Source organism: Mixophyes fleayi, chromosome 6 (assembly GCF_038048845.1).
Source record: "Mixophyes fleayi isolate aMixFle1 chromosome 6, aMixFle1.hap1, whole genome shotgun sequence".
Taxonomy (NCBI): Eukaryota; Metazoa; Chordata; class Amphibia; order Anura; family Limnodynastidae; genus Mixophyes; species Mixophyes fleayi.
Genome location: NC_134407.1, coordinates 10,943,746 through 10,956,419, shown reverse-complemented (window position 1 = coordinate 10,956,419; position 12,674 = coordinate 10,943,746). Strand labels below are relative to the sequence as shown.

At 38.0% G+C, this 12,674-nt stretch overlaps 1 protein-coding gene and 1 gene segment (V, D, J or C); both read right to left on the bottom strand.

Annotated features, from left to right (window-relative positions):
• The window catches only part of LOC142160770 (M1-specific T cell receptor beta chain-like), a 298,946-nt gene that overhangs the window by 59,803 nt on the left and 226,469 nt on the right, over window positions 1-12,674 (bottom strand).
• Window positions 3,555-12,674, bottom strand: part of LOC142160594 (uncharacterized) — a 326,893-nt gene continuing 317,773 nt past the window's right edge. Inside the window, exons 8-13 of the mRNA XM_075215463.1 lie at window positions 11,212-11,369; window positions 8,764-8,819; window positions 7,570-7,723; window positions 5,934-6,193; window positions 5,109-5,245; window positions 3,555-3,788 (exon numbers count right to left, since the gene is read on the bottom strand). Of these exons, the coding sequence (XP_075071564.1) occupies window positions 3,639-3,788; window positions 5,109-5,245; window positions 5,934-6,193; window positions 7,570-7,723; window positions 8,764-8,819; window positions 11,212-11,369 (915 nt within the window). The 3' untranslated portion in view covers window positions 3,555-3,638. The remainder of the gene's footprint in view (window positions 3,789-5,108; window positions 5,246-5,933; window positions 6,194-7,569; window positions 7,724-8,763; window positions 8,820-11,211; window positions 11,370-12,674) is intronic.

Below are 12,674 nucleotides of genomic sequence, written 5' to 3'. Positions count from 1 at the left end.
AGCCCTAAGTAAGGGTAAACATAAATTCTATCTCTTGGGTAACAAAATTGGGAGAGTGCTCGCCAGAGCCCAAAAAACCTATATCTATTTGCGTTCCTTTAGACACAGTAAGAGAACTAAGGTTTTCACCTTTGCTAACATTTAAAATTTTTTGCAAGAGTATTAAAATGCTAAAACCTGAAGAAAAACCACCCCCTCCCGATACAAACTCCTTTAAAGTCCAAATAATGACAATTTTGACACCAGTAAAATAGCCACATATTTCTGAAGAAGTGTGTGACTATCTTAAGTGACCATTCATGAAGAAAGAATTAGATGAATCCTCAACCCCCAATGGGAAGATCCAATGCCCAGACGGATTGGCAGTAATCTATTATAATACCTTTGAAGAAATTCTCAAGTCTGTAATTAAAGAAACTTTTTGCTCCTATCCTTGGCACACATCACAATCATTCCTGAAGAAGAAAAGGACCCATCCCAGTGCTTGAGCTACATCTTGATCTCTCTGTTAAACATAGATCTTAAAGTGTTCACTAAACTGCTTGGTAACTGTCTAAAGACCCTTCTGCCGAACCTGATTCATTGGGGACAAGTGGAGTTCGTTCTAGGAAGAGAAACTAATGATAATACCATAAGAGTAGTTGGAATAAAGGTGAGACTCACGTGGCCGTCTTGTTGATGGAGAAGTTATTTGAAAGTAGTGAACTGGCAAAGTATGCCCAGTTTGCAACAGCACAATGGATTTGCTTTCATAGGACTTTGACACTGTATAGCATTTCCTCAGCCAGGATTAGAGTTAATGATGCCCTTTTGGACTCATTCTATTTTGATAATGAACTCAGATGCCCACTCTCCTAACTAATATTCTTCCTCTACATGGACCCTCTGTTAAGGATGATCAGAGCTAACAAATACAATATTAGTGGGATACAGGATCTTGTTTGCTTTATTTGCAGATAATATTGTTGCTACAATAGCTAACACAGTGGTCTCCATTCCCAACCTGATAGCAGGACTCCCAGATAATCAGAATCCTGTTTAATTTCTAGATCAGTTTCACCAGGTCACGGTTAAAGGGCTCCAAGCAGCGTTTCAATTCAAATGGCACCCAGATATATTCTCTACCTAAGGGTCACCTTAACCAGGAACACATCTAATGTATTCAATCTAAATTTCTCAACCTCATTACCTAAACTCAAATCAGACTTTCGGAAATGGCTATCGCTGAAACTATCCTGTCTAGGGAAAGTGATTACAATTAAGATGAACATCTTGCCAAATCTCTTTCAGACTCTTCTAATTTATTCATATGCAAGGCTTTTAAGAAGGCCTTTGGGGGATTTGTTTGGGGGAGAGAGATTTAAACTCAAGATGTCCTGGTCAGTAGAAAACTGAAAGGGGGGTCTCCAATTGCCCCGTTTCCTTAGCTATTACAATTCTGCCCACCTCGCACAAGTGTATGTCCCAGAAGAGAGCACTCAAGCAATCAATCTTCATTGAGGAACAGTCTCTGCTTGCTCAGGCCCACAACCTCACTTGGATCACAAAAATTTCTACCCACACTATAGTAATTTACAACTACAATGTTGGAAAACATTTAGGCATCTCTAAATGTTTGCTCCTGTGCCATCCCCACTTTTATCCTGACATGTAATCTGTAGTTCCCTACAGGGTTCTCCTCCAAACACTTTTATTTTGCTGGTGTCCGGACAGGACGCTCAGACTCGGCCATCTGTTGGACTTGAGTCCTTTAATGACCGTAAAAATGCACTTAACTTCCTGGATCAATCGTTCTGGGTTTATATCAGCCTTTAACATTTTATTCTAAAAGTTTGCAATAGCCAAACAGCCCTTGATAACTGTTTTAGACACCGCCTCATTAAAGTCTCCACTAAGCACCTAATTTTATATAATTTATAAGCTAAACTCCCCAATTACGGCTGCACCTGGAACAGAGAACTGGGAATAAGCCCAGATGAGGAACAGTGGCACCAGATTTTTAAGTTTGTCCATACAAGTAAAAGCTATGTGTAGTTTCTGGACACACTGTTTAAGTTTGATTCACTATGTTCCTTCCACTCTGTTTTTGACATCCTCCTGTTGTTTCCCTATGAACACTTGCCACTTCAGATTACATGAATCAAAATCTGTACAGATATAACCAATATCTATATGTAATGTGCTATGTTGCTGAGTGATGATCTTAGATAATGCCATTTTACTTCATCTTTATCACTTGTTACAATGGTGGTAATGTTACTGATCTACTTAATAATTTTGTGGGTTGGCAGACTTATAGCAGTTAAAATGAAAGCAGTCCTTAAACTCATGCTCCCGCATAATAACTCTGGTGTAAGAGGGGCTGAGTGTTCCCAATTTTCATTAATGATAATCAAGGTCTATTAATGCTAAGAGTTTGACAGCAAGAAAAGCACCTCTCTGGATGCAGGCTTAAACGCTTTGATAAAAATATGAACCAATACCCCATCGCTTCATTATGCAAGATACACACCGATATGCAATGCTAAGGACAAGTGCTGACAACTGTCTTCTTCTCTCTACTAAGTGGCTTTAAATAAATGGAGAGCAATGTGTTTGTGGCAGTCAGTGTGTGGTACTAATAAAAAACACCAATTTTTTCCCTGGGTATTCGAAAAAATAAACTGTTTTTTTTTTTGTACCAGTTTGTGCATAATAATCAATATACCAGTTGAGATGTCAATGTATTTCCTGGGTAATTGTACATTTAGATACAGTAGCTAATGGCACTAATGACAACTGTAGGAAAAAAAAGTGTTTTTTTGTGCCAGTCACTTTGTTGTTAAAGCTACACCAGTTGAGATAGCAGCATTCAATGTTGAACTCGGGATATTTTAATACCTATACAGCAGGGGTGCACGCAGGGGGGGTTTCTGGTTCAACAGAAACCCCTCCCCTCTTGCGAAGAATGGGTGCTAAACAGTGCCCCTACACAGCAGCACTGTACTGTACAGCAGCCGCTGCGCTGTTAAAGAAGCGTCCGCAGCGGTGCTGTATTGTACTACAATACAGCACCACTACAGTGTCGCTAAAATGGGGCTGCTGCGCATGCGCGGCCACATGCGCAGCGGCTCTATATATATATATTTTTGGGAGGGGAATCTCCCCCTTAAAAATCCTGCATTTGCCCCTGTACAGATAATATCAAGTACAGAAAATAATGGGCTTTTAGTTTGTTACTGTACTGGCTGCATTCTCAAGAATATTGGTTCAACTCACAAAATTTCTGCATCCACTGAGTGGATGTGTAAGAAAGTCTTTGTTTAATTAGTAACACTTGTAACACTAATGTACTGCAGCCCATGACAACCAATTAGATATTAGATTTGGTCACTCTAGTGTCACACATAAGAATAGTAATGTCAGAATGGTTGCCATGGGAACAGTTTTAAAAGGAACACGATTGGTCATTTTCAAAAAAAAACAAAAGCTGCAACATACAGAGTCTGTATTCTCAATAATAATCTTGGCAAAACTCCTTTAGATTTATGGTAACCTTTATTAAGCACTTTAATTACAATGCTATTGAAACTCTCTGAATGCTATTTTATTGGTATTTTCTTTTCGTTGCCATCCTCATTCCATATCTGTGATGAGATTTAATTGTTGGCGATTGTATTCTCAATCCATTGCACATAGTTACAGAGCTTGGTGTAAACCCCTGGGTAATTAGGCTGTGCACATCCATAGCCCCAAGACACTATTCCATGCAGTTTTCCATTGCAAGCCACGGGACCACCGGAGTCACCCTAAAATGAAGGAAATGAAGGTAAAATTATTATCCTTGTAACCTATATTTTCATGTTCCCACAAATAATAATAAAATATGTCTTTCAATTCCAGTTTCTACCCTCTGGTTATTATTATCCTTATTGGTACAACACTAAGGGATATTCCTCAGAATTGCTAAATAGATATGAGCGAAATTGCCGCAACATTTTTCACAAATCAAGTTTTGCAGAGGCAGGCTAGGCCGGTACGATATTGGGCTAACTTGGACTGGGTCACTTGGCCACCTGTATTTTTTTGTCCTTTAAAATGTTCCTAATCGGTTGCTGAGTTGAGTCTTACCCCCCAGGCTAAAATTTGCCCTGAGAGCAGGATGTTTTGCAGAGGTGCAAAGTTCCGACAATACAATCATCAAGTTCTGTTTTAACTCTGCCGCATTTATGATATTCTGCTCTGCAAGTTTCACACTTCATGGAATTTACAGTCTATGAGCAGAGCTGGGGTGAAGATAGTCAATGTATTCTGCTCATCTCTATTGTATAATAGGGGAAGCTGTATACCTCATCACAGTGCAGGGGCCTGATTCATTAAGGATCTTAAATGAAGAGGATCCTTATTTCAGTCTCCTGGACAAAACCATGATAAAATGCAAGGGGTGCAAATGAGTGTTCTGCTTTACACATAAGTTAAATACTGACTGTTTATTCATGTAAAACACAAATATCAACTTTAAATTTCAGTGTACAAATAAGCTATCAATTATTTGTGTGTTACATGAAAAAACAGTCAGTATTTAACTTAAGTGCAAAACAGAATACTAATTTGCACCCCTTGCATTGTAACATGGTATTGTCCAGAAGACTGAAATAAGAATCATCTTCATTTAAGATCCTTAATGTATCAGGCCCCAGATCTGCACCAGGACTGCCATTATTTGGTGGGAAAATTGGTTGCTTTTGACAATTCTAAATGTATGTTTTGGTGTTATGTGGTATATATTGTATATTGGTGATAAGAACTGATGGGCACTATGGGTATGTGTACAACTAAATATAGTAAGACTGTGTTTATTGCTGGGCATAACATGTGTGTAGTCACTTCTGGGCACAGTCCACATGCACAATGATTTAGTATTTCTAATAAAACATGTGATCTTTGTCTGTTACGAATACAAAGCTGAGAATGTGACCTCCCCCCATTATTCATATTTAAACAAAATTCATTAATATCCAACACTTCTCATTTAAAAATTATCAATTTTGACCTTCCCAAGTTGGTGTATCTATATTTCTTAATATTGTTATCTATCTTTTAACATAATTCCTGGTATTGCAAGTCACCTGACAGGAGTCCTTTCCACCTTCTGGATAGCCCAAGCAGATCATGTTGTCTGTTATTTCCCCTGGATAAGACTTCCGACAATCCTCATCAGACACAACAGGAACATCGACGCACTGCAGAATGTCTGGGCTAATAACTGGGGGGAGAAGCTACATGTTGGATACTGTAAACATCACAGCAGTATCTAACAAAAGAATATGGCGGAAAAAAAAATGCAAAATAGCAGAAGGAAGAAGACATTAAGAAACAAAGACAGAAGAGATCAGACAGAAGAAGAAGTGTTTGGATGGAAGGAAGAAGAAAATTAGAAAATGAAGAACAAAGGAAAAAAGAACAAAAGACCATAAGGAACAAAGATCCAGAAAGTCAGAGAGAAGAAAGAAGATCAGGAGAAACAAAGAAATGAGATTGTTAGCTAAGAGACCTTCAACGGAACATCTTTTTTACAATGCATTTATATTTCATATAGGATCTGGAACAAATACGAATATTTTATAGGATTAAAGTGTCCAAATGTAACACTCATGACTTAAATAAGTGAGACTGTAATAAGCACTATGGTAGGAGAAGAATTGAAAAGGTTATATTAATTCAAGGTGAGTTTTATATACTCACAGTCACTATAATTAAATCACTGGCAATATATATATATATATATATATATATATATATATATATATATATATATATATATATATGTGAATTCTGTCAGTTTGGTCTCTATAGCGCTGTATGTTTCTTATCACTAATTTTACATTTTCCCAAGTACCCAGTCACAGCTTATATCTGTCATTTGGCAACTATATTAAAAGATTGGCACTTACCGCCAGTGTAGCCCCAGCCGGACACCAGACACATGGTTTGTGCAGGTGGTGCCTCTCCAGGTGGACAATTGTCAGGAAGAGGGATGGGCTGAACGACATCATTAAGCTGGACTGGCGCTGGCAGCTTGATCAGCATGATATCATTGTCAATCAAGTATGCGTTATATTTTTCATGGCGGATGACCTTTTCAGATTGAATAAACTGTTCTGTTCCCTCCAATTGTGCAATGTTATACTCTCCGATCCTCACTTCAATTCGTCTAAAAGACAGTTAAATAAGCAATGGTCAATTAAAAGGACAACAATACCTTTAATGAAGCTATTGCTATTTATAAATGCCAGCAACACACAGCACGTGGGGGAAAAGCACTATTACAGCATTACTCCCAGTACCAGAAGCCAAAAGCCAGTAGAATTGGATGATTAAAGTCCATCCATAGATGTTCCTTAGAGTTTTTCTAAAAGGTATGGATGGTTGCTGCAGGCAAAGCTTGCATGGTTTTAGTGATCTAGTTCTTGACTTCAAGTGAAAGGGAGGGCATACTGTATTTAATTAACAAGACCTCTAAAAGTGGCATTGTCTTGTAGCCAACAGTAGAGGAAAGGAAACTAGGAGTTCTAAATTGAAGATATATTATTATTATTATTATTAATATTTATTTATAAGGCGCCACAAGGAGTCCGCAGCGCCGTGCAGAGACAAACAAATTACAATACAATGGGAGACAGCACAGTACAGTATACAGTAAGCACAGCAACTCAGTAAGCTCAATGCACAGCTAGAGAGGGCGGGGAAGGGGGAGGGAGGATACGCAAACAACGGGGCCCAAGAAGGAGGGCGCAGAAGACAGGGAGACCCCCAGGGGGGAGGAGGGAGCGAGAGTGGACGTGGGGTGAAGGACCCTCGAGGAGGAGGGCTAAGTAGCTGGAGAGCAGAGTTAGAAGTGGTGGAAACAGGAGGAGAGATGGCCCTGCTCAGAGGAGCGTACAATCTAATATTGAAAAGTTATCAAACATTTTAGCAAAGCAGTGGGAAAAGCCAGTAGAATACTTGGTTTTATAGGTCACTGCTAAAACTACCTCGAGGATCATGAAATCTTATTTCCAAAAATTGCAACCAATCCAAAGAAGGGCTAGTGAAATTACACATGGGATACAAAAGAAAATCAAAGAAATGTATGATCTGTCTGAACAAAACTGTAGAAAGTCCCAGTTCCAAAAGGTTCCTTAGCTGGGATCCTGCATTCAGGCTATCCTGGTCCACCAACATCCAGCCCCATTGCCACTGCTATTGTGGACAACACGCTGTGTGAAAAAAATTAGGTGGCAGGAGGAAGGAGATTTCAGTGATGTCTAAAGCACTCTCTTCACTCCTATTGTCCTGGTCTATTTTCAGACATCTAATGTATTGTCAGCAGACATGCTGGACATAGTGGAGCAGAACTCATTGAGAGCAGCCATAGGACCTGTTGGACTGCTTGAACATCAAATCCCAGATAAATACATTTTGGAACTAAAATTTATTTAGAATATCACAGTTAAAAATTTTTTTTTCACATTTTACATGTGCAAAAGATTGTTAGCTTGAATTAAAATTGTCAGTCAATTTTTTCCAAGTGTCCGAAATATTACTTACGATTTGTAGCAGTGAGCGGCAGAGACAACCCATTGATCGTTGATCAGGATTCCTCCACAGAAGTGATAGCCAGAGTAGAGGGATACCTGGTATGGTACGTGGCAAGCGTATCCTCCTACTATCTTATCATCATCTTCAACCAGAGGTGATGCCACTGCAAGTGGAAAAGCTGCTTTAGAGAGATTTTTATGCTAGTGCTAAAATTGCTGCCTTAAGTTCTACATTCAACATTCTTACAAGTTCTACAGTTTTTTTCAGCTCCTGTTCATCTCTCTTGTTACAGTTGTAGGGAAAATACTACAATTGAAACCATTTAATTACCTTTATATTATATATATTTAATTTTTTTTAATATTTTTTTATTCCAAGTCACAAAAAATAGAGGATGGAGTGTGCTTGTTGGGTACAAAAATATAAATTTTGGATGTATTTACTCACAATAACTATGTTAGAATCAACTCAACGTACAAGCAAGCAGTTACTAATATTTTTTCTCAATTTGTCAGCAAGCTATAATTGATATTAATTATGTTTGTATTATATAAATTATTTCTTTGATTTCAAAATATATTGAAAAAAAGGTAAAAATGTTCCCTACCCCATTTTGCCTATTTGCCTTCTAAAAAGTGTAACTATGTGGTAGCTTTTATAAATTCAAATTTGGAATTAATGTAAACACATATTGTCCCTCAATTAAATTAAAAACGTAAAAAGGTCACTAAATTCATGCAAGTTAATTCAATATGAAAACCATCTACCACTATTCCCAAATGTACAAATAAATCTTCTTATATTTTTAAAAAACTACAGATTTTCAATATTGTCTGTACATTTGTTGTACAAATAATTGAAAACTTTTGATTTCAGAGATATCAAGAGAGAGTGTGTGTTGTCATTCAATGAATTTACAGGTAGGAAATTTAGTATGTAGATGGGGAAAAAAAAAGTTTCACAATTGTAGTTAAAATATTTTCAATTCCATTAAACTCCTTGAACATTTATATCTATATTTGAAATTGTTATTTGAAATTGTTACTAGTAGCTATTTAAAATGAAGCAACATGTATTTTAGGTTTGTGTCCTTTAAAGAGATTAATGATACTGAGATATTTTGGAGACCCGGTTCCTATACCCATAGCTACCTCATAATTTTAATTTTCAACCTGAAAATTTAAGTAAAATGTGAAAACATACCAGCAAGTCCCAGAATCGAAAGGAGTACAAGGAAACTCATGTTCACACAGTGTTTTCTGCAGACAAGAAACCTGTTAATTGGGGATATATATACCTCCATTTCTTCGTAATGGTGTTATCCTTGTCTGATCACTTCAGCCTCTGATTATGGAAAATGTAACAGGTGTTTTCTTCTATCTCACAACAGGGATGTGAAGTGGAAACCTGTTGTTAGCCAAATAGATATATTGTCCTTGGTATTCTAAAGTGTGTACATAGATTCATACACGAGGTGGCGCTACCGCCAGATTGCGTTCAGGTTTTGGAGACCATCTAACTTCCCGTCCCCATTGATTGCTCCCTCTATCCACAGATCCCAGCATAGAGATAAATGTAAAGTTTCATTATGTTATATTAGTAGAAATGTACCCCTTAATTTAATGGTAACTCAACTTCCAGGCATCCGAGCAGATATTTAAATCTAAGCTTGTCATGGATCAGCTGATGTCCCCAGGGTTGCACTCACCAGGGCCTCTGTCTACTAAACTGCGGTTTCTCCAGTCAGTGTATTGTATAAAGAAACACTGATTGAGATGCCAATGTATTGAGTGGGTATTTTTACACCAACATAGCATAGTGATGCTAATGACATATGGGAGAAACAAATTGTGTCTATTGACAGAGCAAAATCAAGCGATGTTTTGAATATTAACAGCTATATAGCTAATGCCAAGTATAGAAACAATAGAATTTAGATTTATTACAGTAGGAAATGATTAGAGAGGAACACATTTGCAGAAAAAATTCAGGTAAATCAAGTTTTTCAGAACAGACCATTTCACAGAGATACAAAGTTTCAGTGATGTAATCTTCAAATTCCACTTTGCTTCTGAATTACACAAAATGGGCATTACACACTGTAGTAGTAAATTCACGTTTGGCTGAGTTTATGGTCAATGAATAAAGCTTGGATGAAGAAAGTCTATTAATGTGGTTTGGGACGGGTTGGAAACACTTAAAGTCAAAATGACAAACGCGTGAAATCTTACAGCCAAATGAGGAACAAGAGGAATATTTTGCGGAACAGTTTTGAAAATTTTGCTCATCTGTATAAATAATGTAGAAGTAGGGTTGGGAGGTGTGCAAAGATATGGACAATTTCTCCAATGTGAGTCAATATAGGGCTAACTAAGGACAATATTAATGCTGCTGACCTGTTCAGGCAGATATTTACCAACTGCAAGAGTTGATATACAAAGCACTCGACACATACAACATATTGCATTAGACCATAGTAACTCTCAATTCATAAGTGACTTCCTCAGTGTGCACAGTGTCAAATAGTCAGGGGCAGGAAACTATATAGTCACAGCTCATATCATGAGTCACAAAAATGGTATCCACAGGGGATTTCCCCAGACTAATCCAGGAAGTATGAGTACCAAATATGCTGTAAATTATTTTTATATGATTATAGACAGCCAGAGCCGTAACTTAGAATTCTAGCGCCCTGGGCGAGAAAGACAAATGCCGCCCCCCTAGCCCTCAATTTTAACCATATTAACCTAAAATATTCCTAAATTGCGCCCCCCTTCAGCGTTGCGCCCTGGGCGGTCGCCCCTGTCGCACAGCCCTAGTTACGGCCCTGTAGACAGCTTTCATGCACAGTGATTGGTCGAATGCTGCAGTGGACATTAATTATTAATAATTGATTTTCCTGTCTTCAGTTAGGAGCTTGAAGACATGCACTAGCCGACAAATGACAGATCGGTGCATGACTGCGAGCTGCTGACAATTGGCCTCCTAACTCAGGGCTGTTCTCTATCCAATGAGTGTCTATTCTCGACCAGTGGGGACCTGAAGCCCTTCGAAATTTCTTCACTTATCTTATTTATAATGTATATATTTTTACAAGCATGGTAGGGGCTTCTAAATGGCTCATAGGGCAGATACAGGCAGCATTGCAAGCTGGGTTATAGTAGGTAAAGTAAGTAAAGGGTCACTTTCTATGTTATGATCCCGCCAGGGGTGTTGCTAAATTTTCTACCATCGGTAGATCTCCAAGTCTCAAGCATTATGCCCCAATTGGTTTTCAAAATTATTATTTTAACGACTTAGAGAAACTTATTGAATTAACAATTACGGGTATAATAAAGAGACATTTTGTCCTATATTAGATTTACTTGCAACTGTATACATGGTTGTAGTGAACTAGTGAGAGTGGTGGGTCCCTGGTATTTTGAGAACTTTGCAAGTCTGGTGGGTCCAGCTAGCAACCATGCAAACATACATGGTATGCTTAGAAATGGTATGATCCAGCTATCCTCCATACCTGTAAATGTAGATAGTATGCATACAGATGGTATGGTCCAGCTGTTCACTGATGAAAGTATAAATAATATGCCCATAAAGGCTTTGTTCTATCTGTTTACTCTTTTTGGTCTACATGATATCAGAAGTGATTGATACTTGGAAATGTTAGGTTCTCCAGCTGTTGATCTTGTGGGACGTTCAGACATGACTATCAGTAAAGGCTTTATTAATTTGTTCTTTGACTTACTGGTGTAATAAATTATATTAATGCCCTTGATGTCTTCTAGAATTGGATTCATTTTCTCATCCCTGTGCTAAGAATGAATGAGAGAAAAAACAAGTCGGCAACACCTGTTTGATAATATCATCATGCAGAATCCTTTATTATTTTATTTATGTGATTTTTATGCTGTCCAGCTTTAGTAGTAATTGTCACTGAAGTGAGTTCTGGCTGTCTGAAGTTCACTATAGGTACTGTATACAGTGCAGCCATAGTGCTGGAACTCAGGAGGGTGGGTGGGATAGTCTGGAGGCTAGAGAGCAGTGGCAGACCCTACCCAGATTTAACTATGGGGCTCCACATCTGAGTAAAGAGATAGAGTAGAAGTTATTTAGAGTTAGATATAGAGAAGTAAGATAGAACATATTTATAGTTATTGAAGAGATGGGTTACAAGCTCTTTTGAATTAGAGGTAGAAGGATAAGTTAGAAGCTCTTTATTGTTATAGATATTTAGATAAGTTAGAAACTTTTTAGAATTAGGGTTAGAATTAGAGGCTAGCACAAAAGGGAAAACAACATTCCAGGGGCAGCAACATTTTTGTTAATTTTTTTTCAATAAAAAGTTTAAAGAGCTCCTGTTGATTGCAGAGAGGGACATTGTTAAAACTATTTTGTGAAAGAAATAATACACAGTAGTATGGCATCTTGCTTCCTGCGTTCTCTGTCTCTCATGTTTCTCCTCCAATCCTCAGTTGTGCTCCCTGGACACTTCCTACTCATCGTCTACTCTTGTCTCTTCTAGCTTCCTTTCATCCATCCTACTACCCACAAATTTATCATGCTCATCTTCAAAGCATTATGCTCAGCTGTCTCTTTTTATAAATCTTATTTTTCCATCTGTCCCCAAATGCACCCTTTGTTCCACTTGAAGCTGGCTCCTTTCTATGCCATTTTCAACCGCTGCCAATTCAACCCATAAAGCTTCCTCCTTAGCTGCTCCTAACCTGTGGAATGCTATCCCTCTACTACTGTACCTAAATCCATCTCTCTTTAATTCAAATCTAGGATAAAATATTACCTTGTAAATTGGTAGCAATGCTGCAACCTATACCTGTGTCGGCAGATTATATCATGCCACTTGTAAACTTACAATATATTATGAACCTTAACACTTATTACCATGCCTTGCAATGCTGTATGTTTATCATTCCCTATTTAGATTATTAGCTCCCTGGGTCAGGGACTTCAATTCTAGTTTACTTTTAATCTTTCTTTTGGAAATTTGATTGGCTGGATTCTCATGAGCGTTGGTTTAGCCTACAAAATATCCGCCCCCACCATGTGTAGGGTACGCTTTCAGCTTCTGTGCATTTTATGGTACTTCAATAGCACCCATG